Genomic DNA, 27,847 nt, shown 5'->3' with positions numbered 1-27,847 from the left:
GCTCTTGGTTCTATAGGTTTTACAGAACTTATATATTCCTACTAAGAAATTAGTAGACTCTAGACGGGAGGAAAAAATCTTTTTCTCTCAACCCTTCTAGGTTCTTCCACTGGGGCCTATTAATTAGACTGACAAAATACAGATTAGCAAGAGAAAAACAGAAGTTTATTAGCATGTGCATCACACATACACATGGGAGCCCTCCGAAATAAGTAATACAAAGGGCTGGACAGAAGTTGGGTTTACATAATATCCTAAGTAAAGAACAATAAATTTTTATACAAGTGATAAAGCAAAGAAAAAAGACTTCCTGTTTCCTGGGCAAATTATGGGAAGGTAAATATTATGGCAGAACTAATGGAAGATAAGGCTTAGTTAGTAAGATTGTTACATAGAGTCCTCCAGTGACATCTCCAGGCTGATAAGGGTTTAGAGTTGTCTCTGGGAATTAACTTCTGTCCTTCCTGGTAGAGGGGGTAGGAAAGTTTTCAAAATTTATGTCCTGCTTTCAGGCAAATAATAGAGGGAGAAAATAGAGTTTTTCTTGTATCTTCTTTTTGTCAATTTCCTTCAGCTCAAAATAATCTTAGGCCGAAGTGCTATATTTTGAGGTGGCAGGTTCTGCCGCCCTTCAATTCCCTGGGTCCCTGTGCCAAACTTTAAAAAGCAAAATAAGGATTTTACATAGAAGAGGGAGCACAGGCTTACTTTACTTCGCTGATTTATGCATTTATTTAGAGAGGGCTCCAACACATTCCAAGGCCTCGGTACATGAATGCTTAACAAAGGTATTCTAACTCACTTAGAACAAAAGAAAGGCAGTATGCAGATATTTAGCTTTTAAAAGACATTCTAATTGCTTCTTGCCTTTGGCTAAGATTAATTTTAGTAAAAGCCACTCTGCCTTGACATATTCCCAAGCAGTTAGTAGGAAATGGACCAAAGTTTTAGTTTAACATCCTGTACAAAACTACTGCTATTTAGAGTTCCATGTTATCAGTAACATCCATAATGTGTATTATTGGAATAGAATTATATCTATAACTATGGTCTAAGCAGATTCGTATCTCTTTTCCAGACAAGAATAGACATGTTTCAGCATGGCCAGTTAATAATTCTTTCAGCCTGGTCCGCCCTGGATGGCTAGGACTGCCGTAATGACACAAGAGAAACTAACCACAGCTAACTTCCTTCACTTGATTTGACTGTTTTAATCATGAAATTGGTAGGTAATATTATTCAACTGATAAGTTAACCATTTAATTTGGAAGAAGGCCAGTGTCAAAAGTTACATAAAAGAAGTAATTCAAAAAGTTCTATGGGTTCACGTTGCATGGCTACACAGTCTGACTCAGCCTCTGACACAAACAGCTGCAATGGCATTGCCTCTTCTCAACATGGAAGAAATCCCACTTTTGTAAAGATATATATATCCTATGGTATGTGTATCTATACACATATGTATAGGCTCCTGAAGGAGAGTGCCATTAACATGCTTGAAGATTATATTAGACTCTCCACTGAAGAGACTATATATAAGAGCTTATCGATTTTAACCAAAAGTTTTCTTGAACTCATGGTGAAAAAGAGAATGAGACCAGAAAATCAACCCAGGTCATCATTTCAGTTTTGAAGACAAAAAGTGGCGCCATATATATATACATATATATTTTTTTTCATTGCCAAGATGACTTTAAATGTAACTCGGAGTCCCCACTGTCTTGGCACTGCCACCCAGTAATTGCTGGTGCTTTTACAGCTCACAGACACATGAAGATCTTCAGCAACCCCAGCAACTCCAGCACCATCTCTGGCTTCCTCCTCCTGGGCTTCCCTAGTCCCAGGGAGGGGCAGATCCTCCTCTTTGTGCTCTTCTCTGCTGTCTACCTCCTCACCCTCATGGGCAATGGTTCCATCATCTGTGCTGTGCGCTGGGATCAGAGACTCCACACCCCCATGTACATCCTGCTCGCCAACTTCTCCTTCCTGGAGATCTGGTATGTCACCTCCACGGTCCCCAACATGCTGGCCAACTTCCTCTCTGACACCAAGGTCATCTCCTTCTCTGGGTGCTTTCTCCAGTTCTACTTCTTCTTCTCCTTGGGTTCTACAGAATGCTTTTTCCTGGGGGTTATGGCGTTTGATCGATACCTTGCCATCTGCCGGCCTCTACACTATCCGACCATTATGACCAGACACCTCTGCACCAATCTTGTGATCAACTGCTGGGTACTTGGTTTCCTCTGGTTCTTAATCCCCATCATCATCTTCTCCCAAATGGCCTTCTGTGGATCCAGGATTATTGACCACTTCTTGTGTGACCCAGGTCCTCTTCTAGCACTCACTTGCAAAAAATCTCCTGTGGCAGAGCTTGCCTTCTCCACCTTAAGTCCTTTACCTGTCATTATTCTCTTTTTCTTTATCATGGGGAGCTATGCTCTGGTCCTGAGAGCTGTGTTGAAGGTCCCTTCAGCCGCTGGGAGAAGAAAGGCTTTCTCCACCTGTGGGTCTCATCTAGCTGTGGTGTCTCTGTTCTATGGCTCAATAGTGATCATGTATGGGAGCCCAGCGTCTGAGCATAAGGCTGGAATGCAGAAGATTGTGACTCTATTTTATTCTGTTGTGACCCCACTCATAAATCCTGTGATATATAGTCTTAGGAACAAAGATATGAAAAAAGCAATGCAGAAAATTCTGGGAATATAAAATATTCCCAGAATGTATAATATTAATCAAAAAGGCCCTTAGGCAATTAAACTTGTACTTAACTTCTTTTCAGGTTGAAAACACCTGGTTTATTCAGATAATTGTTCACCTTAGTATTGACCAAAACCTGAAACACCTATGACCATGTTTCTGTTATTTCTTCTTCTGGACCTTGATCATGTCCTGCTGCTTGGCACGACTCAAATGTTTTTAATAGACTGCTGGGCATTGTATTTTAAAAATTGTAAAGACAATGGATATAATAACTCAAAAATGGTTGAGTTTTCTTCTAAAAGGAGACAGAGCAGAGGTAGATCCCTTTGATTCCATTTAAGGATTATTTTTACGTGTTTTTAAAATGGTCTATGCTAGTTTGGGTCTTACTCCTAGGGTGTGTGGCTCTTACTCCAGGAACATGGCCTTTCTGAGATCTCAGTTGCACACCTGGACTGTTTGGAAGGCCGCTCCACTTTAGGAGGTCCTGACCTCCTATTTATGGACTACTCGAACCCCTCTGAGACAGCATAGGGACAGAACTCGGACCTCACTTCTGACCAAGGGAGGCAACATGGGGCAGAATGACAAAGCCTAATTAACTATAGAACAGAAAAAAGCAAATGACCTCCTAGCCACTGAAATTCAGCCCATACCTATAGAAGGAGGGGGCCAAATTGTCTGTCTCTTGAGTAATGTCTTCCAGGACCACTGAGGCAAGATGCTGACATCAGCTTATGAGGAGCCCGCCTGCAAAGAAACCAGACTTACCCACATCTAACCACCTCAAGCCAGAAAGGACCCCCATACTAACCTTACTCTGACTTTTCCCTCATTATAATCTCATTTTAATGCTAAAAAACACATCCTGGGCTGGAGATTTAAAATGCTAATGACACATGTGACACATGAAGAGCATGACCATCAAGTACGCAGCTGCCAACATAACACTGCCTCTACATGTGATGACTTCAAAGCTGACCCCTGCCTCCCTCTTTACCACCTTGTGAAAGCTCCCCAGCCCTTTGTTTGGAGAACCAGTCTCCTTGCCCCCTTAACCAGCACTGCCTCCCTTGTTGTTTGAACAAACAGCCCCAGTAAAAGTCTTCCCTGCCTAAATCTTCCTGGTCTCGTGCCAATTTCTATTCACTTCGGTACAAGAACCTGAAGTCCAGTATCACCTTTACTCCTGAAACTTCTGCTTAGCTCTTTAGACTCCTAGCTTCTGCTAGTTATTTTGAACTCCCATCTTGCACATGAACAGCTTAGAAATTCAAAATGCCTTGAAGGGAGATTGCATCACAGTTTGAACCTCACTTCAGTGTTCCTCCTCTATTTGTTTCTCAAACACCAGCTACTTTGGCAGCTACAAACTCCAAAGACTTTATCACCTCAGTTCAGTGCTTTCTGCTGTGAGGGAGAAGGTAAAACTACCCCTCTGCCCCTGGAAGTTTTATTGAAAGATCAACTCCCAATAAGGCAGATTAATAAGAAATAGGGATTACAAATTTATTTACCATGCACACGGGAAGAATCACAGAGTGATTACCCAATATCCAAATGGGGTCCAGAAGTTTATATACTCTCATTTTAGAGGCGGGAGGAGGAGATGAGGAATATAGGTAATTCTGTTGAGGGGCAATAAAGGATCACTGGGGAGGATGAACAGATACTTGGGAGAACGAATGGATGGGGGAAACAGATTGACTTGTCAATTATTCTTTTTGGAAACTAAATTAACCTGAGAGACAGGGATTATTATTTGAATGGACTGGACCAGGTCTGGTTGTATTCTTGATCTTCCTTCCTGCAAAAGATAGACGAAGGAAAGACAATTGTTTCCCTAAGTATTTGTGGATCTCAGGCAGATAAAGAGCCTTCAAAGATTTTGGGAGAGCAGGTGATGGGCGTAGGGGGGGTCACAAAGATCTTGAGGCTTTTTCAGTCAATCAACTATGTCAGAATGCCATATTTTGGAGTAAAAATATTTCTAATTTCCTTCACTGCTCAGCCTCTGTTCCCCTTCCCCAGTTCTTTCCCACATGCCTCCACATCCTCACACTTCCCCTGCCCAGTGAGTTGTCAAATGTCCTCAGGGGAAAACACATGATGAGTGTGGAACTCACCTCCTTGTTCTTCCCTTCATCTTGGCATTGTAGCCCCTGAAGTCTTGCCTATGTCAGTTGCTCCCCAGCACCTTAAAATGGTTGTCTCATGTGTTTTGTCCAGATTTTACTTTTGATGGAGGTTACTTTGGGTTTAATACAAGCTGCTCAGTCATGACCATAACCAGAAAGTCTTTTCCAGTATATCTAAATTCCATACATTCGCACTTCTCCCCTCACTTTCAGAAGATGATCTTGTACCATAACTGTGCAAAAATCGACAAATCAGAGAGACAGGTGGAGATAGAGGCTGCTGTAAACACAAGTCTGGGATATAAACTGCTTTTCTTTTCATTGCAACCAGCAAAGAATCCCTGAGGACTGTTCCCCTGAGAGCAGTAAAATAAGGGGTAAAACCCAAACCACAGATTTATACCTTTTTTGTTAATGGAATGTAACCAGCATTTGTAGAGCAGTAAAAATATCTACTCAGAACTTGTATTAGAAACCTGGGCTAGTTCTCCTTGAACTGTCTCCTAGGGCTTGAGTGTAAGGGCTATGATTAAAGTGTCTTCAACCATCCAAATACCTACTTTTCAGGTGAAGAAAATGAGGACTGGGAATCAGGGAGGAATTTGCTGAGGATAATCACTGTAAGGATAAAAAAAAAATGTCCCATCCATCACCCTTTTGACTAACCCAAGTTGCTTTTTCTTTAGGAACTAACCCTGTATTTCTATCTTTAGGACTTGTCACTTATTTGCCAATCATATAACAATAAATTTTTTCCCTTAATATACATAAAGCTCTATAACACGCTAGGAGAAAAACATCCCAATAGGAAAATAAGCAAAAGGATATAAACAAATAACATCCAGAAAAGACTCTTGAACATGTACAAAGAGCACTAACTCATTCATAAAAAGATAAAGGTAGGGCGGGGCATGGAGGCTCATGCCTGTAATCCTAGCACTTGGGAGGCCAAGGCAGGTGGATCGCTTCAGCTCAGGAGTTCGAAACCAGCCTGAACAAGAGTGAGACCCCGTCTCTACTAAAAAAATAGAAAGAAATTATCTGGACAAGTAAAAATATATAGAAAAAATTAGCCGGGCATGGTGGCGCATGCCTGTAGTCCCAGCTAATCAGGAGGCTGAGGCAAGAGGATTGCTTGAGCCCAGGAGTTTGAGGTTGCTGTGAGCTAGGCTGACACCACGGCACTCTAGCCTGGGCTACAGAGTGAGACTCTGTCTCAAAAAAAATAAAAAACAAACAAACAAACAAAACTAAAAAACATAAAGGTAGAATAAGTCTATAATAGTAACTCATTTTTAACCTATTAGATTGAAAAAGATCAAGAAGTTTGGTAATACGTTATATAGTTGAGGATAGTGAAATGGGCTTGCTCACACTTAGCTGGTAGGAGTACACCTCACAAACTATCTGGGGTGACTAGGCGACCTCTGTCAAAGTTCAGAAGGCAAACGCTCTTTAATCCATCAATTGAACTTCTAAGGTGTTTAGCCTAAGGATATTCTCACACATAGCAAATAATGAAAGTACAGACTATTCACTGCAGGATTGCTGTAATAGCAAAATATTGACACTAACCTCAGTTCCCATTAATACAAGACTACTTAAATAAGATTTGGTCAGTCATACAATGGAATACTATACCTTCATTTATAAAAGATGAAGGAATTCCTTATGTAATGATATGTAGTATCTCCAAGACATAATAAGCAAAAATAGAAAAGTGATTAGCAGTGTATTGTAGCTACCTTCCATGTAAATGTGTATGATATCTTCTGAAAGAGCTCCAAGAAACTGATAACAGGGGCAGAAAATGTGGGAAACTCCAGATACATGCAACAACAGGAATTTCAAAAACATACTGTTGAACCAAAGAAACCATTCAAAGGAAAATAGTACGATTTCATTTATGCAAAGCACAAAAACAGGCAAAACTAAATATTGTTTTATGCTTTAGAGGTACATATTTACTTATTAAATTATGAAGAAACTCAAGGAAGTGATCATAACAAGGAAAAAAGAATGTTATGACTGGAGAGACAGAGAGGCAGACATAGTGATGAGGATGGACCATGTGGAAAGATTCTAGGAGTCAGATGATATTCTATTTCTTGACCTCAGTGGTAGATACAGTAGTGTTTCCTTCATATGCATTTATTGAACTGTATATTTATATATTATGCCTGTTTCCATACATTTCACAATAAAGAATCTTCTGTGTCTACCCACTGATACAGACTTCTCGTGAATTTTATAGAACAATGACTATTGTCCAATAGGACAGTATTTCAGGATTACACAAAAATATTCAGTTTTGATGTGTGTTTATTCCATTCCCCAGGATGGCTTAAATGTAACTCTGAGTCCCCACTGTCTTTGCACTGTCACCCAGTAATTGCTGGTGCTTTTACAGCTCACAGACACATGAAGATCTTCAGCAACCCCAGCAACTCCAGCACCATCTCTGGCTTCCTCCTCCTGGGCTTCCCTTGTCCCAGGGAGGGGCAGATCCTGCTCTATGTGCTCTTCTCTGCTGTCTACCTCCTCACCCTCATGGGCAACGGTTCCATCATCTGTGCTGTGCGCTGGGATCAGAGACTCCACACCCCCATGTACATCCTACTCGCCAACTTCTCCTTCCTGGAGATCTGGTATGTCACCTCCACGGTCCCCAACATGCTGGCCAACTTCCTCTCTGACACCAAGGTCATCTCCTTCTCTGGGTGCTTTCTCCAGTTCTACTTCTTCTTCTCCTTGGGTTCTACGGAATGCTTTTTCCTGGCCGTTATGGCGTTTAATCGATACCTTGCCATCTACTGGCCTACACTATCCAACCATTATGACCAGAAGTCTCTGCACCAATCTTGTGATCAACTGCTGGGTACTCGGTTTCCTCTGTTTCTTAATCCCCATCATCATCATCTCCCAAATGACCTTCTGTGGATCTAGGATTATTCACCATTTCCTGTGTGACCCAGGTCCTCTGCTAGCCCTTACCTGTCCCAAAGCCCCTGTAATAGAGCTCACTATCTCCACCTTAAGTTCTCTACTTTTGTTTATTCCCTTTCTCTTCACTGTGGGGACCTATGCTCTGGTCCTGAGAGCACTGTTGAGGGTCCCTTCAGCCGCTGGGAGAAGAAAGTCTTTCTCCACCTGTGGGTCCCATCTTGCTGTAGTTTCTCTCTTCTACGGCCCAGTGATGGTCACGTATGTGAGCCCAACATCCAAGCATAAGGCTGGAATGCAGAAGATTGTGACTTTGTTTTATTCTGTGATTACTCCACTCATTAACCCTGTAACACACAGTCTGAGTAACGAATATATGAAACATGAAATGAAGAAATTACTGGAAACATAAAATTAAGAGTCTTAGTTTAAAAGATTTTGAGAGAAAGACTCTATTTTTAATTTCCTTATTTAAAAAAAACAAAACTAACTGGCCTGGCTTGGTGGCTCACAACTGTAATCCTAGCCCTGTGGGAGGCCAAGGCAGAAGAATCCCTTGAGCTCAGTAGTTTGAGACCAGCCTGAGCTACAGCGGGTCCCCATCTCTACTTAAAATAGAAAAAATTAGCCAGGTGTGGTGGCATGGGCCTGTAGTCCCAGGTACTCAGGAGGCTGAGGCAGAAGGATTGTTTGAGCCCAGGAGTTTGAGGTTGCTGTGAGCTAGGCAAACACCATGGCACTATAGCCTTGGCCGCAGAGTGAGACTCTGTCTCAAAAAAAACAAACAAAAAAAAAAAAAAAATGAAACAAAAAAAAAAACTAACTGATATTACTCAGTTACTCATATTATTTTTTAACTTTATACACTGTAGTAGATTTTTTCACCAGAATTTTTAGAGCTTTAAGAGATCTCTTCATCTTCCTAATTTTACAAAAGATAAAGCTATAGATTGAAAAAAATTGAGTTAGGTTTGTTGGGGAAATATAATTAAAAACAAATCTGCCAACCCAGAAAACTTTTCCATAAAGGTAAAAGAGAAAGAATACATGTTACTGCATAAACATTAAAACAGAATGTCATGTGCATCACAGACAATCTGCTAAGACACTGCAAAGATAGAAGGACATCTGGTCTACAGCCATACCCCCTGAATGCAACTGATCTCATCTGACCTCAGAAGCTAAGCAGGATCAGGCCTGGATAGTACTGGCATGGGAGAAGAACATCTGACCCTTTTTGTAGCAAAGCAAATACAACCCATGAACTACATATTCTCAAGAAAAACAATAACTAGTCCTCAAAAGGACTGGACAGCATGATTTGTCACACATAGTTCAGACTAGATTCACTCGGTAGTTGGGGTGGCCGTCTATATTTATTTGCTAATTGGCTTGATACAAAGGAAAAATAAATTCATATCTTTTTGACAGGAAATAATTTTGCAACTTGGAAGTTAGGCCACCAATGTTAGGCACTTACCCTTTCACAGAAACTGGGATGTGGGAGCACTGTGTTCTTTGTTCCCAATTCCTTGAGAAAGATATTCCTGGATCATAATGCTGTAAGAGGTTTATTTAGCTTTTAAAAGATTTACATACACCTTTTGAAGAAAGAGAAAGAGCTTAATTACAAGTTTTCTAAAGTAAATACTCTAAGCAAAGAGAGAGGAGAAAATCTCTTCTCTTATTTTCATCAGCGATAATTAGGCCTCTTATTTTTTACCTGTATTTGCCCTTACAAGTTACACAAGGTCATAATCCTAGAGCAAAACCTGAAGTTTACCCTTTCAACCACAACAAATTGTCTTTACTCCTTCACTTGAGCTTATATTTCTGTCTTCCAGAATATTCATCATGCTAAGATCAATTATACAAAAAAGATTAATATCTCTGATACACACATATGTATATAATCTTCAGATCAGTAAGAAAAATATCATTGGTACAATAAAAAAGTGCAAAATATCTGAAAAAGTCAATAATAATGGATATTAACATGTGAAAACATATTCTATTGACAAGAAGAGAAATATAGATAAAACTATGGTAAATATACGTTTTCCCCCAATAAACTCAGCCTAATCTATTTTCTTTTTCCCTAATTTAAATTTGAAATATCATCAGCGAAGTCCAAGGTACAGGAGGTTGAAAGACACTTCCAATGGTACCTTCTCTTGTGGCAGGTTTTAAGGTATGAAAGGTTAAAAGACACCTCTGTCCTAAAGTCTGGGAGATTAAAAGACATCTCCATCCAAGAAGGCAAACTGGCCAAGTATGAGGGATGCCTGCTATTGGAAAGGGAAACAGAGTAACAGAAACATAATGATGCATATTTATGTGGAACTTCAGAGGATTTCATGACTGGAGTTCTGAGATAAAAGCTATTGAAACTTTGTGTATATGGGTATGTATTTAGATGTGTTTTGGGTGTGTAAATGTATTATATGCTAGGTCTACATGGTACCAATTTGGTTTATAAATAACAAGAACTCTCATAAGTTAAATAAGCCCAGATGCTTTTCAAGTTCATGTGAATTTACTAATCTTTGGTAAATAAGCTCGTTTTAAAAAAATCATTGCTAAAACAAAAATAAAAATGTCCATTATCCCCGAAATATGCTGGAATAAAAAAAAATTTTAAAAAACAAAAACAAAGGAAAAAAGAAGAAAAATGTCTTCCGAATTGTCAGGATATATTTTTGGCTGGTCACTTTCATATCTGAATGTGTCAGGATTTCACACAAAGTTGTAAAACTATAAACCCAGCCAAAACAAAATTATCTGTGGTTGTGTGATTTTTGATAGCTAAGACGAATTTAATATTGTTAGTATGATGAAAACAGTTAAATCTCCTGAGTTAATGGCAAAAATACCCATGTGTTTAAAATCAGAGGAGGCCCCGTCCCCAAACCCATAACTGACACCACTCACGAGCTGCCCAGTGAACAGCTTCCTGCACTGCAGCCACCACACCCTGTGTTACTTTGCTAAACTTCCCTCTGACACCTGGTAGACACTATGAATGCGCTTAGAGACTGATTCTATCTCATGCCATCCCTGAGAAGTTTAGAGCTGGAAAAGATAGTGTTTTCTACTCTACTGGAAAACACAGGCAGGAGTCACCATGGGTCTCTAGAGAAGACAGGCCCCAGAGGAAAGGACGAACTAGCACAGGGCAGTCTCCTAACACTGTTCTCCTTCTAGCGCTGGTAAATTGATTCTTACTGAGCAGAGGAGCAGGGCCCACTCCCTGAAGGCCCTGCTTATAATCCCTCCATCCTCCTGTAAACACTCAGATCTTCACCCTATTTCTGCTCCTTTACTCCTTGGTGGTTACTGTAGACAAGACCACCTCTCCTCTCCAAGAAAACCAGACACTGGCAGAGAAACTTCAAGTTTGGATTCCCTGCTTCTCAGTGAAAGCAAATGATGTAATGAGCAATGTTTCCAAAATTGGTAAAGTATGAGCTATAATTCAAACCTTAGTATTCTTACCCCCAATCCATTGCTTTTCTACAATGCCATAGCTGCTTAACACTTCTCATAAAAGGGAAAATTGTTCTTCTTTTCAAAGGCTTTGAAGAAATTAAATGGGTGTGACAGTCTCTGGTCCACACCAAATGAAGATGGATGTGCTATTGTGATCAGGCCAATAATGCTTCTAAACCACTGTGCCTTTTTGGACTATCCTGGGGAAAATAATAAATTATCAGAGAAATGCCTTTCTCTCATACATCACAGCACAGAATCTGGCTAACCTAAATTAGGTTTATCCCAACTTTTCCGAAATATAATGAGAGTGAAGGTGTTGTTTTCTTGTTTGGAAAGTTAGTTAACTCCATCCAAGCATCCTGTATACGTAAGCACAGCTTTGACACCACTGTCCCCATATTCACTCTCACTTCTGCAGCCAGCTCAGGGGCATCTGCCTGGCACTTTGGACAGCTCCAGCTTAGCCTTGTGCCAGGTAAACACCACTGCCGCTCTCTCTCCAGAGGAGCTGAGGAAGAAAAGGTGAGTAACAACATGCTCTTCTTAGAAATATCAGTTTTTCTTCATGTACTGTTAATCTAGTTAGATCAAGCATAAAATGGTGATAATACACAGAGAATCATTTTCACAGCCTTCTTGTTTTCAAAGCTTTGTTGGAAAACTGCCAGAGCGGGAGCTGGCCTGAATCTTTTGCCTTCATGTATAAGTGACAAAATGTTCAACTAATATTTTCATCTTACACATAAATATAGCTGAAACATCACTTCTAGTCCATAAAGTATTAATACTATGTAGACTTGTGGAATACTTAAAATAGAAGTAAACATTTTATAATGAAAAGAGATTAAAAATCATATACTCCAACTCCCATTTCATGTAAAGAAAATGAACCTTACAGAGGTTAAAAGACTCCACTAGAGCCACTAAGCAACTTTGTCACAACGCTGAAGCTACAATTTCCATCCAGCTCTCCCTCTCTTACTTCTACAGCCAAAAATGCAAGACCACATTTATCTTTAACAGTCAGAGAGGAAATTACATGGGGTGGGACATGTTCCGTCACCCAGAACAGTCAATTTCCCATTGCATTCTTTGAATGGAATTCCCCTCAAGTCTGGGCCAACACTTCTAGTACCCTCAGGTCCTTTGGACTTTTTCTTGTATATTTCATTTCCTCAAATTTCATCTGACAAGTTTTTTGAAGTTCAAGTGAAGCAATTGATAAATATCTATCATTGATGTATATTCTGTTTTTAACAGTGTAGATAATCACTTCTTTAACAGATATTTGTGAAATAGCTACTGTCTTTGTCAGACTGTGCTGGTGACAAGGGATAAAGAGTGAACCTGAACGACAGGAGCAAAGACTCTGAGTCCTGAAAGTACTTGGCTCTTTCTAGAAACGAAAATGCTAATGTTATATTACTGAAGTGTTGTGTGAAAGAGTGAGGTTTGTGTATGCATGTTTGTGCGCCATGATTCCAAGTCAAATGGATGCTCTTATTCTCCTTTAACTAAAAACATGTAGGGCAGGGGTAGCAAACTATGGCCAGTGAACCAAATCTGCCTATTTCTGTATGGCCAGAGAGGTAAGAATTATTTTTACATTTTCAATGTAAGTTTAAAAATCAATAAAAGAATAAGATTTCATGACACATCAAAATTATATGAAATTCACATTTCAGTGGACATGATAAAGTTTTATTAGAACACAGTCACATGCATTTATTTAGGTATTCTCTGTGGCTACATTGGCAGTATGATGGCAGAGCTGAGTAGTTTTAACAGAGACTATAAGGCCCACAAGCCTAAACTATTTAAGAAAATCTTTCCTGACCCCTGGTGAAGAGCATTACAGAGGTGGATCCCTTTCTACTGAAATGTTGGCTAACATGTCTGTATTCCAAATATGCCCACTCCTCAGTGGGACCAGGAGAGCTCTTGGGATGATGTACACTCTGTTACCCCTCTGCTTGCCAAGTGTTTTCTCCAATGAATCCTATTGTATATTTGAGTGTTTGCATTAGTGAAGTGTGTGTGTGCCCCTTTGTGCAACAATGTGTGTGTTTGCACCTGTGTGTGTGCAAGAGAGAAACAGAGTTTGATTAATAGCATCATGAGATGAAGTTGGAGATATTAAAGGGGTCAAATCAAGGACCACAGCGTAGAGGCTTTATTTAATCTTAGTGCATTGAGAAGCTGATTGAAATCTATGTAAGGAAAGGGACAGACCTAATTTCCTTTTCTAAAGAGTCACTCTGGCTGTGGCAAGTAAACAAGTTGCAGAGGAGCAAGAGTGGAGACTGGTTAGGACAGCGTCACATGGTCCACGGGAGAAAAGACGGTGGCTTGAACTAGGATGCTGGCAGTGCAGATGGGGAGAAGTAGGCAGACATGAGAATTATTTTGGAGACAAAACTAACAGAAATGGTTGATGAATTAGATGTGAAGGCAGAGGAAAAGAAGGAGACACTACACTGAAATAAGTTCCACCTGAAAAGAAAAAAGAGCTGATTAAGCATTTAATCCCACAGGGCAAATTAATTGATTGTTAAGCAGATGCCTACTCCTAAAATGAAATTTTAGGAACACCAGCAAAAAAAAAAAAAACCCTATACAAAAATACCTAAGCATTATGAGTAACAGTTGGTTTTAATTGATCATAGCAAAGTGATATTCCTCTGAATTGGTACTTGTCATATACACTTAAACTTTTTAAAATCCATCCAGGACCTTCACACATCAGAGCAGAATTCTTTTGTCTGTTTATATTCATCAGTAAGTCATTAGGTTTGTTCACTGGACTCATGTGATGCCAACATAACCTTTAAAACACCCTACAAAGCCTAAGGTCTGCTGCAGAAATGACTCACTGCTTAATGTCCTTGGAGATGAGTGAAGCTGGTACAGAGTGACTTTAAAAAGAAGAAAGTTAGATTCTTCTGCTGTCAGCTTGCAACTCCCCTTTATGAAAGATAAACATCTCAGAAATTTATTGGGCTCCTACACTAATAACTGTAAAAGCAGAGAAGAAAATAAAAAGACATAGAACATGGAAGTTTACAGTGCAGGTACCAGAACTATCCCACTCTACTCCCACCAAGAGCCAAGTCTATTAAAACCATATTTCAGGTATATGCATTAAAATAGAGTCTGGCAGAACCTGTGGAAACTATATTTAACCCAGGCATCTTTCATGCCATGAGAATCAGGTAACCCTGAGTTTAAAATTACCGAGAAAGTGTTTTTTAAAATTACATATTGTGTTATAATTACTCCTTCTGTCCATGCCACACCAAGCAAAATTGCATTCCTCCTCCAACAGGAAACTCTAAGCACTCACTTCCTTGCTTAACAAGGATGTCAGGTTGCTGCTGCCACCTTTTGCTCTTGGTTCTATAGGTTTTACAGAACCTATATATTCCTACTAAGAAATTAGTAGACTCTAGAGGGGAGGTAAAAATCTTTTTCCCTCAACCCTTCTAGGTTGTTCCGCTGGGGTCCTATTAATTAGAGTGACAAAATACAGATTACCAAGAGAAAAACGAAAGTTTATTAGCATGTGCATCACACATACACATGGGAGCACTTGAAGATAAGTAATTCAAAGAGCTGGACAGAAGTCGGGCTTACATAGTATCCTAAGTAAAGAACAATAAATTTTTAGAGAAGTGACAAAGCAAACAAAAAGGACTTTGTGTTTCTAGGGCAAATTATGGGAAGGTAAATACTATGGCAGAACTAATGGAAGATAAGGATTAGTTAGTAAGATTGTTACATACAGTCCTCCAGTGACATCTCCAGGCTGATAAGGGTTTAGAGTTGTCTCTGATAATTAACTTCAGTCCTTCCTGGTAGGGGGGTGGGGGGGGACGCTTTACAAATTTATGTCCTGCTTTTAAGCAAATAATAGAGGGAGAAAAGGGAGCTTTTCTTGTATCTTCTTTTTGCCAATTGCCTTCAGCTCAAAATAATCTTATGCCAAAGTGGTATATTTTGAGGTGGCAGGTTCTACCACCCTTCAACTCCCTGGGTCCCTGTGTCAAACTTTAAAAAGCAAAATAAGGATTTTCCCTAGAACTGGGTGGGAGGCGGGGAGCACAGACTTACTTTAGGTTGCTGATTTATGCATTTATTTAGAGAAGGCTCTATCCAATTCCAAGGCCTGGGTACATGATTAACAAAGTTATTCTAACTCATTTAGAACAAAAGAAAGGCAGTATGCAGACATTTACCTTTTAAAAGCCACTCTAATTGCTTCTTGCCTTTGGCTAAGAACAATTGTAGTAAAAGCCACTCTGCCTTGACATATTCCCAAACAGATACTAGGAAATGGACCAAAGTTTTAGTTTAACATCCTGTACAAAACCACTGCTATTTAGAATTCCATGTTATCAGTAATATCCATACTGTGTATTGCTGGAACAGAATTATATCTATAACTGTGGTCTAAGCAGATTCACATCTCTTTTCCCGGCAAGCACAGACATGTTTCAGCATGGCCAGTTAATAATTCTTTCAGCCTGGTCCGCCCTGCATGGCTAGGACTGCCGTAATGACACGAGAGAAACTAACCACAGCTAACTTCCTCCACTTGATTTGACTGTTTTATTCATGAAATCAGTGGATAATATTATTCAATTGATAAGTTAACCATTTAATTTGGAATAAGGCCAGGGTCAAAAGTTACATAAAAGAAGTAATTCAAAAAGTTCTATGGGTTCACGTTGCATGGCTACACAGTCTGACTCAGCCTCTGACACGAACAGCTGCAATGGCGTTGCCTCTTCTCAACATGGAAGAAATCCCACTTTTGTAAAGATGTATATATCCTATTGTGTGTGCATATATACACATATGTATAGGCTCCTGAAGGAGAGTGCTGTAAACATGCTTGATTATATTAGACTCTACACTGAATAGAATCTATATAAGAGCTTATCGATTTTAACCAAAAGTTTTCTTGAACCCATGGTGAGAAAGTGAATGAGAACAGAGAATCAACCCAGGTCATCATTTCAGTTTTGAAGACAAAAAGTGGCTATTGATATATATATAGACACACACACACACACACACACACACACGTATATATATACATTTTCGTTCCCAAGATGACTTGAAATGTAGCTCTGAGTGCCCACTGTCTTGGCACTGCCACCCAGTAATTGCTGGTGCTTTAACAGCTCACAGACACATGAAGATCTTCAGCAACCCCAGCAACTCCAGCACCATCTCTGGCTTCCTCCTCCTGGGCTTCCCTAGTCCCAGGGAGGGGCAGATCCTGCTCTTTGTGCTCTTCTCTGCTGTCTACCTCCTCACCCTCATGGGCAACGGTTCCATCATCTGTGCTGTGCGCTGGGATCAAAGACTGCACACCCCCATGTACATCCTGCTCGCCAACTTCTCCTTCCTGGAGATCTGGTATGTCACCTCCACAGTCCCCAACATGCTGGCCAACTTCCTCTCTGACACCAAGGTCATCTCCTTCTCTGGGTGCTTTCTCCAGTTCTACTTCTTCTTCTCCTTGGGTTCTACAGAATGCTTTTTCCTGGCGGTGATGGCGTTTGATCGATACCTTGCCATCTGCCGGCCTCTACACTATCCGACCATTATGACCAGAAGTCTCTGCACCAATCTTGTGATCAACTGCTGGGTACTCGGTTTCCTCTGGTTCTTAATCCCCATTATCATCATCTCCCAAATGGCCTTCTGTGGATCCAGGATTATTGACCACTTCCTGTGTGACCCAGGTCCTGTCCTAGCACTCACTTGCAAGAAATCTCCTGTGGCAGAGCTTGTCTTCTCCACATTATGTCCTGTGCCTGTCTTTATTCTGTTTCTCTTTATCATGGGGTCCTATGCTCTCGTCCTGAGAGCTGTGTTGAGGGTCCCTTCAGCCCCTGGGAGAAGAAAGGCTTTCTCCACCTGTGGGTCTCATCTAGCTGTGGTGTCTCTGTTCTATGGCTCAGTACTGGTCATGTATGGGAGCCCAGCGTCTGAGCACAAGGCTAGAATGCAGAAGATTGTGACTCTCTTTTATTCTGTTGTGACCCCACTCCTAAACCCTGTGATATATAGTCTTAGGAACAAAGATATGAAAAAAGCCATGCACAAATTTCTGGGAATATGAAGTATTAATCGAAAGGGCCCTTGGGCAATTAAACTTGTACTTAACTTCTTTACAGGCTGAAAACACCTGGTTTTATTCAGATAATTGTTCACCTTAGCATTGACCAAAACCTGAAACACCTATAAGCATGTTTCTGTTACTTCTTCTTTTGGATCTTGATCATGCCCTGCTGCTTAGCACGACTCAATTGTTAATTGACTGCTGGGCATTGTATTTTAAAAACTGTAAAGACAATGGATATAGTAACTCAAAAATAGTTAAGTTTTCTTCTAGCAAGTAGACAGAGCAGAGGTAGATCCCTTTGATTCCATTTAAGGATTATTTTTACGTGTTTTTAAAATGGTCTATGCTAGTTTGGGTCTTACTCCTAGGGTGTGTGGCTCTTACTCCAGGAACATGGCCTTTCTGAGATCTCAGTTGCACACCTGGACTGTTTGGAAGGCCCCTCCACTTTAGGAGGTCCTGACCTCCTATTTATGGACTACTCGAACCCCTCTGAGACAGCACAGGGACAGAACTCGGACCTCACTTCTGACCAAGGGAGGCAACATGGAGCAGAATGACCCAGCCTAATTAACTATAGAACAGAAAAAAGCAAATGACCTCCTAGCCACTGGAATTCAGCCCATACCTATAGAAGGAGGGGGCCAAATTGTCTGTCTCTTGAGTAATGTCTTCTAGGACCACTGAGGCAAGATGCTGACATCAGCTCATGAGGAACCCAGCTGCAAAAAAACCAGACTTATCCACATTTAACCCCCTCAAGCCAGAAAGGACCCCCATACTGACCTTACTCTGACTTTTCCCTCATTATAATCTCATTTTAATGCTAAAAAACACATCCTGGGCTGGAGATTTAAAATGCTAATGACACATGTGACACATGAAGAGCATGACCGTCAAGTACACAGCTGCCAACATAACACTGCCTCTACATGTGATGGCTTCAAAGCTGACCCCTGCCTCCCTCTTTACCACCTTGTGAAAGCTCCCCAGCCCTTTGTTTGGAGAACCAGTCTCCTTGCCCCCTTAACCAGCACTGCCTCCCTTGTTGTTTGAACAAACAGCCCCAGTAAAAGTCTTCCCTGCCTAAATCTTCCTGGTCTCGTGCCAATTTCTATTCACTTCGGTACAAGAACCTGAAGTCCAGTATCACCTTTACTGCTGAAATTTCTGCTTAGCTCTTTAGACTCCTAGCTTCTGCTAGTTATTTTGAACTCTCATCTTGCACATGAACAGTTTAGAAATTCAAAATGCCTTGAAGGGAGATTGCATCACAGTTTGAACCTCACTTCAGTGTTCCTCCTGTTTGTTTCTCAAACACCAGCTACTTTGGCAGCTACAAACTCCAAAGCCTTTATTGTGGCAGTTCAGTGCTTTCTGCTGTGAGGGAAAAGGTAAAACTTCCCCTCTGCCCCTGGAAGTTTTATTGAAAGATCAACTCCCAATAAGGCAGATTAATAAGAAATAGGGATTACAAATTTATTTACCGTGCACACGGGGAGAATCACAGATTGATTACCCAATAACCAAATGGGGTCCAGAAGTTTATATACTCTCATTTTAGAGGCGGGAGGAGGAGATGAGGAATATAGGTAATTCTGTTGAGGGGCAATAAATGATCACTGGGGAGGATGAATAGATTCTTGGGAGAATGAATGGATGGGGGAAACAGATTGACTTGTCAATTATCCTTTTTGGACACCAAATTAACCTGAGAGACAGAAATTATTTTTTAAATGGATTGGACCAGGTCTGGCTGTATTCTTGATTTTCCTTCCTGAACAAAACAGACGAATAAAAGACAATTGTTTTCCTAGGTAGGTCTGGATCTCAGGCAGATAAAGAGCCTTCAAAGATTTTGGGAGAGCAGGTGATAGGGGTAGGGGAGTCACAAAGATCTTGAGGCTTTTTCAGTCAATCAACTATGTCAGAATGCCGTATTTTGGAGTAAAAATATTTCTAATTTCCTTCACTGCTCAGCCTCTGTTCCCCTTCCCCAGTTCTTTCCCACATGCCTCCACATCCTCACACTTCCCCTGCCCAGTGAGTTGTCAAATGTCCTCAGGGAGAAACACATGATGAGTGTGGAACTCACCTCCTTGTTCTTCCCTTCATCTTGGAATTGTAGCCCCTGAAGTCTTGCGTATGTCAGTTGCTCCCCAGCACCTTAAAATGGTTGTCTTATGTGTTTTGTCCAGATTTTATAGTTACTTTTGATGGAAGTTACTTTGTGTTTAATACAAGCTGCTCAGTCATGACCATAACGAGAAAGTCTTTTCTAGTATATCTAAATTCCATACATTCGCACTTCTCCCCTCACTTCCAGAAGATGATCTTGTAGCATAACTGGGCAAAAATCAACAAATCAGAGAGACAGGTGGAGATAGAGGCTGCTGTAAACACAAGTCTGGGATATAAACCTGCTTTTCTTTTCATTGCAACCAGCAAAGAATCCCTGAGGACTGTTCCCCTGCAAGCAGAGAAGGAAGGTCACTTACAGTAAAATAAGGGGTAAAACCCAAACCACAGATTTATACCTTTTCTGTTAATGGAATGTAACCAGCATTTGTAGAGCAGTAAATATATCTACTCAGAACTTGTATTAGAAACCTGGGCTAGTTCTCCTTGAACTGTCTCCTTGAACTGCCTTGAGTGAAAGGGCTATGATTAAAGTGTCTTCACACATCCAAATACCTACTTTTCAGGTGAAGAAAATGAGGACTGGACATCAGGCAGCAATTTGCTGAGGATAAAAACTGTAAGGATAAAAAAAAAAAATGTTCCATCCACCACCCTTTTGACTAACAGAAGTTGCTTTTTCTTTACTAATTAACCCTGTATTTCTATCTTTCTGACTTGTCACTTATTTGCCAATCATATGACAATAAATTTGTTCCCTTAATATCCATAAAGCTCTATAACACAGTAGGAGAACATCCCAATAGGAAAATAAACAAAAGGATATAAACAAATAACATCCAGAAAAGACTCTTGAACATGTACAAAGAGCACTAACTCATTCATAAAAAGATAAAGGTAGAATAAGCCTATAATAGTATCACATTTTTAACCTATTAGATTGAAAAAGATCAAGAAGTTTGCTAATACGTTATATAGTTGAGGATGGTGAAATGGGCTCTCTTACACATAGCTGGTAGCAGTACATGTTTACAAACTATCTGGGGTGACTAGGTGACCTCTGTCAAAGTTCAGAACACATACGCTCTTTAACCCATCAATTCAACTTCTAAGGTGTTTACCCTATAGATATTCTCACACATGTAGCAAATAATGAAAGTACAGACTATTCACTGCAGGATTTCTGCAACAGCAAAATATTGACACTAACCTCAGTTCCCATTAATAGAAGACTACTTAAATAAGATTTGGTCAGTCATACAGTGGAACACTATGTCTTCAATTTATAAATTATGAAGCAATTCCATACATAATGATATGTAACATCTCCCAGACATAATAAGTCAAAATAGAAAAGTGATTAGCAGTGTACTCTAGCTACCTTCCATGTAAATGTGTATGATATCTTCTGAAACAGCTCCAAGAAACTGATAACAGGGGCAGTAAACATGGGCAAACTACACATACATACAACAAGAGGAATTTCAAAAACTTACTGTTGAACCAAAGAAACCATTCAAAAGGACAATACTATGATTTCATTTATGCAAAGCACAAAAACAGGCAATACTAGATATTGTTTTATTCTTTAGAGGTGCATATTTACTTATTAAATTATAAAGAAATTCAAGGAGGTGATGATAATAAGGAAAAAAGAATATTATGATTGGAGAGACAGAGATGCAAACATAGTGATGAGGATGGAGCATATGGAAAGATTCTAGGAGTCAAATGATATTCTATTTCTTGACCTCAGTGGTAGTTACACTGGTTCTTCCTTCATAATCATTTATTAAACTGTATATTTACATATGATGCTATTTCCACACATTTCACAATAAGGAAACTTCTGTGTCTACCCACTGATACAGACTTCTCGTGTATTTTATAGACCAATGAATATTGTCCAATAGGACAATATTTCAGGATTACACAAAAATAGTCACTATTGATGTGTATGGTTATCGCATTCCCTAGGATGCCTTAAATGTAAATCTGAGTTCCCACTGTCTTTGTACCATCACCCAGTAATTGCTGGTACTTTAACAGCTCATAGACACATGAAGATCTTCAACACCCCCAGCAACTCCAGCACCATCTCTGGCTTCCTCCTCCTGGGCTTCCCTTGTCCCAAGGAGGGGCAGATCCTGCTCTATGTTCTCTTCTCTGCTGTCTACCTCCTCACCCTCATGGGCAACGGTTCCATCATCTGTGCTGTGTGCTGGGATCAGAGACTCCACACCCCCATGTACATCCTGCTCGCCAACTTCTCCTTCCTGGAGATCTGGTATGTCACCTCCACAGTCCCCAACATGCTGGCCAACTTCCTCTCTGACACCAAGGTCATCTCCTTCTCTAGGTGCTTTCTCCAGTTGTACTTCCTCTTCTTGGGTTCTACCAAATGCTTTTCCCTGGCAGTGATGGTGTTTAATCGATACCTTGCCATCTACTGGCCTCTACACTATCCAACCATTATGACCAGAAGTCTCTGCACCAATCTTGTGATCAACTGCTGGGTACTTGGTTTCCTCTGGTTCTTAATCCCCATCATCATCATCTCCCAAATGACCTTCTGTGGATCTAGGATTATTCACCACTTGCTGTGTGACCCAGGTCCTCTGCTAGCCCTTACCTGTCCCAGAGCCCCTGTAATAGAGCTCACTATGTCCACCTTAAGTTCTCTACTTGTATTTATTCCCTTTCTCTTCACTGTGGGGACCTATGCTCTGGTCCTGAGAGCTGTGTTGAGGGTCCCTTCAGCCGCTGGGAGAAGAGAGTCTTTCTCCACCTGTGGGTCCCATCTTGCTGTAGTTTCTCTCTTCTATGGCCCAGTGATGGTCACGTACGTGAGCCCAACATCCAAGCATAAGGCTGGTTTGCAGAAGATTGTGACTTTGTTTTATTCTGTGATTACTCTACTCATTAACCCTGTAACACACAGTCTGAGTAACGAATATATGAAACATGAAATGAAGAAATTACTGGGAACATAAAATTAAGAGTCTTAGTTTAAAAGATTTTGAAAGACAGACTCCATTTTTAATTTCCTTATTTAAAAAAAAAAACTAATTGGCCTGGTGTAGTGGCTCACATCTGTAATCCTAGCCCTGTGGGAGGCCAAGGCAGGAGAATCCCTTGAGCTCAGTAGTTTGAGACCAGCCTGAGCTACAGGGAGTCCCTATCTCTACTAAAAATAGAAGAATTAGCCAGGCATGGTGGCATGGGCCTGTAGTCGCAGGTACTTGGGAGGCTGATGCAGTAAGATTGCTTGAGCCCAGGAGTTTGAGGTTACTGTGAGCTAGGCTAACACCATGGCACTCTAGCCCCAGCAACAAACACAGTGAGACTCCGTCTCAAAATAAAAGAAGAAAAACACTAACTGATAATACTCAGTTGCTCATATTATTTTTGAACTTTATACACCACAGTATATTTTTTCCCCAGAATTTTTTGGGCTTTGAGAGAACTCTTCATCTTCCTATTTTTACAAATGATAAAGCTATAGATTGAAAAAAATTGACTTAAGTTTGTTGAGGAAATATAATTAAAAAGAAATCTGCCAACCCAGAAAACTTTTCCATAAAGGTAAAAGAGAAAGAATACATGTTACTGCATAAACATTAAACCAGAATGTCATGTGCATCACAGACAATCCCCTAAGACACTGCAAAGATAGAAGGACATCTGGTCTACAGCCATACCACCCTGAACCCAACTGATCTCATCTGATCTCTGAAGCTAAGCAGGGTTGGGCCTGGTTAGCACTTGGATGGGAGAAGAACATCTGACCCTTTTTGTAGCAAAGCAAATACAATCTATGACCTACATATTCTCAAGAAAAACAATAACTAGTCCTCAAAAGGACTGGACAGCATGATTTGTCTCACATAGTTCATCCTAGATTCACTTGGTAGTTGGGGGGGGCCATCTATATTTGCTAATTGGCGTTATACAAAGGAAAAATAAATTCATATCTTTATGACAGGAAATAATTTTGCAACTTGGAAGTTAGGCCACCAATGTTAGGCACTTACCCTTTCACAGAAACTGGGAGGTGGGAGCACTGTGTTCTTTGTTCCCAATTCCTTAACAAAGATATTCCTGGGTCAGAAATCTGGCAAGAGGCTTATTTAGCTTTTAAAAGATTTATATACAGCTTTTGAAGAAAGAGAAAGAACTTAATTACAAGTTTTCTAAAGTAAATACTCTAAGCAAAGGGAGAGGAGAAAATCTCTTCCCTTATTTTCAACAGGGATAATTAGGCCTCTTATTTTTTACTTGTATTTGCCTTTACAAGTTACACAAGGTCATAATCCTAGAGCAAAACCTGAAGTTTTCCATTACCCTTTCAACAACAACAAATTGTCTTTACTCCTTTAGTTGAGCTTGTATTTCTGTCTTCTGGAACATTCATCATGGTAAGGTCAATTATAAAGAAAAGAGTAATATCTCTGATACATACATATATAAATAATCTTCAGATCAATAAGGAAAATATCATTGGTACAATAAAAAAAGTGCAAAATATATGAAAAAGTCAATAATAATGGATATTAACATGTGAAAACATATTCTATTTTATTCATAAGAAGAGAAATATAGATAAAACTATGATAAATATACCTTTTCCCCCCAATAATCTCAGCCTAATCTATTTTCTTTTTGCCTCCTTTAAATTTGCTACTGATGGTATTATCAGTAAAGTCCAAGGTCTGGGAGGTTGAAAGACACTTCCAATGGTACCTTCTCTTGTGGCAGGTTTTAAGGTATGAAAATTTAAAACACACCTCTGTCCTAAGGTCTGGGAGATTGAAAGACATCTCCATCCAAGAAGGCAAACTGGCCAAGTATGGGGGATGCCTGCTGTTGGAAAGGGAAACAGAGTAACAGAAACAAAATGATGCATATTTATGTGGAACTTCAGAGGATTTCATGACCGGAGTTCTGAGATAAAAGCTATTGAAACTTTGTGTATATGGGTATGTATTTAGATGTGTTTTGGGTGTGTAAATGTATTATATGCTATGTCTACATGGTACCAAATTGGTTTATAAATAAAAGGAATTCTCATAAATTGAATAAGCCCAGATGCTTTTCAAGCTCATGTGAATTTACTAATCTTTGCTGAATAAACTCGTTTTAAAAAAAACTATTGGTAAAACAAAAATAAAAATGTCCATTACACCTGAAATAAGCTGGAATAAAACAAATTTAAAAAAAAAAAAAAGAAAAATGTCTTCAGAATTGTCAGGATATATTTTTGTCTGGGCATTTTCATATCTGAATGTCTCAGGGTTTCACACAAAGTTAGAAAAATATAAACCCAGCCAAAACAAAATTATCTGTGGTTGTGTGATTTTTGGTAGCTAAGACTAATTTAATATTGTTAGTATGATGAAAACAGTTAAATCTCCAGAGTTAATGGCAAAAATACCCATGTGTTTAAAATCAGAGGAGGCCCCGTCCCCAAACCCATAACTGACACCACTCACGAGCTGCCCAGTGAACAGCTTCCTGCACTGCAGCCACCACACCCTGTGTTACTTTGCTAAACTTCCCTCTGACACCTGGTAGACACTATGAATGTGCTTAGAGACTGATTCTATCTCATGCCATCCCTGAGAAGTTTAGGGCTGGAAAAGATAGTGTTTTCTACTCTACTGGAAAACACAGGCAGGAGTCACCATGGGTCTCCAGAGAAGACAGGCCCCAGAGGAAAGGACGAACTAGCACAGGGCAGTCTCCTAACACTGTTCTCCTTCTAGCGCTGGTAAATTGATTCTTACTGAGCAGAGGAGCAGGGCCCACTCCCTGAAGGCCCTGCTTATAATCCCTCCATCCTCCTGTAAACACTGAGATCTTCACCCTTTTGCTCCTTGATGGATACTGTAGACAAGACCATCTCTCCTCTCCAAGAAAACCAGACACTGGCAGGGAAACTTCAACTTTGAATTCATCCCTTGTCCATGAAAGGAGATGATGTAATGAACAATGTTTCCAAAATTTGTAAAGTATGAGCTATAATTCAAACCCTAGTATTCTTACCCCAATTCCATATATTTTCTATGATGTCATAGCTGCCTAACACTTCTCATAAAAGGGAAAATGGTTCTTCTTTTCAAGGGCTTTGAAGAAATTAAATGGGTGTGACAGTCTCTGGTCCACACCAAATGAAGATGGATGTGCTATTGTGATCAGGTCAATAATGCTTCTAAACCACTGTGCCTTTTTGGACTATCCTGGGGAAAATAATAAATTATCAGAGAAATGCCTTTCTCACATACATCACAGCACAGAATCTGGCTAACCTAAACTAGGTTTATCCCAACCTTTCTGAAATATAATGAGAGTGAAGGTGTTGTTTTCTTGTTTGGAAAGTTAGTTAACTCCATCCAAGCATCCTGTATACATAAGCACAGCTTTGACACCACTGTCCCCATATTCACTCTCACTTCTGCAGCCAGCTCAGGGGCATCTGCCTGGCACTTTGGACAGCTCCAGCTTAGCCTTGTGCCAGGTAAACACCACTGCCGCTCTCTCTCCAGAGGAGCTGAGGAAGAAAAGGTGAGTAACAACATGCTCTTCTTAGAAATATCAGTTTTTCTTCATGTACTGTTAATCTAGTTAGATCAAGCATAAAACGGTGATAATACACAGAGAATCATTTTCACAGCCTTCTTGTTTTCAAGGGAAGCTTTGTTGGAAAATTGTCAGAAAGGGAGCTGGCCTGAATCTTTTGGTTCGTGTATAACTGAGAAACTGTTCAACTAATGTTTCCCTCTTAGAGATAACCATAACTAAAACATCACTTCTAGATCCATAAAGTCTTGATATCATGTAGACTTGTGCAATACTTAAAATACAAGTAACCATATTATAATGAAAAGAGATTAAAAATCATGTACTTCAACTCCCATTTCATGTAAAGAAAATGAAGCTTACAGAGGTTAAAAGATTCCACTAGAGCCACTAAGCAACTTTGTCACAACGCTGAAGCTAGAATTTCCATCCAGCTCTCCCTCTCTTACTTCTACACTCAAAATGCAAGACCACATTTATCTTTAACAATCAGAGAGGAAATTACATGGGGTGGGACATGTTCTATCACCCAGAACATTCAATTTCCCATTGCATTCTTTGAATGGAATTCCCCTCAAGTCCGGGCCAACACTTCTAGTACCCTCAGGTCCTTTGGACCTTTTCTTGTATATTTCATTTCCTCAAATTTCATCTGACAAGCTTTTTGAAGTTCAAGTGAAGCAATTGATAAATATCTATCATCGATGTATATTCTGTTTTTAACAGTGCAGATAATCACTTCTTTAACAGATATTTGTGAAATAGCTACTGTCTTTGTCAGACTGTGCAGGGCACAAAGGAATAAAAAGTGAACTTGAAGGACAAGAGCAAAGACTGTGAGTCCTCAAAGTACTTGGCTCTTTCTAGAAAGCAAAATTCTAATGTTATATTGCTGAAGTGCTGTGTGAAGGAGTGAGGTTTGTGTGTGCTGTGCATGTACACACATGTATGTGTTTGTGCGCCATTGTTCCACAAATGGATGCTCTTACTCTCCTTTCCCTGAAAACATGCAGAGCAGGGGTACCAAACTATGGCCAGTGAGCAAAATCGACCTATTTTTCTATGGCCAGAGAGCTAAGAATTATTTTTACATTTTCAATGTATAGTTTAAAAATCAATAAAACAATAAGATTTTGTGACACATGAAAATTATATGAAATTCACATTTCAGTGGACATGATGAAGTTTTCTTGGAACATAGTCACATGCATTTACTTAGGTATTGTCTGTGCCTACATTGGCAGTATGATGGCAGAGCTGAGTAGTTTTAACAGAGACTATATGGCCCACAAGCCTAAACTATTTAAGAAAATCTTTACTGACCCCTGGTGAAGAGCATTACAGAGGTGGATCCTTTTCTACTGAAATGTTGGCTAGTGTGTGTGTAGTCCAAATATGCCCACTCCTCAGTGGGACCCGAAGAGCTCGTGGGATGATGTACACTCTGTTACCCCTCTGCTTGCCAAGTGTTTTCTCCAATGAACCCTATTTTATATTTGAGTGTTTGCATTAGTGGAGTGTGTGTGTGCCCCCTTTGTAAAACAATGTGTGTGTTTGCAACTGTGTGTGTGCAAGAGAGAGAGGGAGTTTGATTAGTAGAATCATGAGATGAAGTTGGAGATATTAAAGGGGTCAAATCAAAGACCACAGCGTAAAGGGTTTATTTTATTCTAAGTGCATTGAGAAGCTGATTGAAATCTCTGTGAAAGGAAAGGGACAG

The 27,847-nt window shown here is 40.0% G+C and overlaps 3 protein-coding genes and 1 pseudogene across 3 annotated transcripts; all 4 read left to right on the top strand.

Moving 5' to 3' along the window:
* The first annotated feature begins 1,743 nt into the window (after positions 1-1,743).
* Positions 1,744-2,706, top strand: LOC123640550 (olfactory receptor 11G2-like). The gene has a single exon (XM_045555164.1). The coding sequence runs from the start codon at positions 1,771-1,773 to the stop codon at positions 2,704-2,706; it is 936 nt and encodes a 311-aa protein (XP_045411120.1). The 5' UTR covers positions 1,744-1,770.
* Positions 2,707-7,164: 4,458 nt separating this feature from the next.
* On the top strand, positions 7,165-8,193 carry LOC123640540 (annotated as a pseudogene).
* Positions 8,194-16,443: 8,250 nt separating this feature from the next.
* Positions 16,444-17,406, top strand: LOC123640530 (olfactory receptor 11G2). Its single transcript, XM_045555152.1, has one exon. It carries the CDS (start codon positions 16,471-16,473, stop codon positions 17,404-17,406), a length of 936 nt encoding a protein of 311 aa, XP_045411108.1. The 5' UTR covers positions 16,444-16,470.
* A 4,160-nt stretch (positions 17,407-21,566) lies between these two features.
* On the top strand, positions 21,567-22,541 carry LOC123640519 (olfactory receptor 11G2-like). The gene has a single exon (XM_045555145.1). The coding sequence runs from the start codon at positions 21,609-21,611 to the stop codon at positions 22,539-22,541; it is 933 nt and encodes a 310-aa protein (XP_045411101.1). The 5' UTR covers positions 21,567-21,608.
* The last annotated feature ends 5,306 nt before the right edge of the window (positions 22,542-27,847 follow it).

The sequence above is a fragment of the Lemur catta genome, chromosome 1 (genome assembly GCF_020740605.2).
Source record: "Lemur catta isolate mLemCat1 chromosome 1, mLemCat1.pri, whole genome shotgun sequence".
NCBI classification, from domain to species: domain Eukaryota; kingdom Metazoa; phylum Chordata; class Mammalia; order Primates; family Lemuridae; genus Lemur; species Lemur catta.
The sequence above is the reverse complement of the archived record's forward strand: the minus strand, read 5'-3'. Positions and strand labels throughout refer to the sequence as shown.

Coding starts and splice junctions, on each gene's coding strand:
- LOC123640550 (XM_045555164.1), top strand. CDS start 1,771: ATGAAGATCTTCAGCAACCCCAGCAACTCCAGCACCATCTCTGGCTTC.
- LOC123640530 (XM_045555152.1), top strand. CDS start 16,471: ATGAAGATCTTCAGCAACCCCAGCAACTCCAGCACCATCTCTGGCTTC.
- LOC123640519 (XM_045555145.1), top strand. CDS start 21,609: ATGAAGATCTTCAACACCCCCAGCAACTCCAGCACCATCTCTGGCTTC.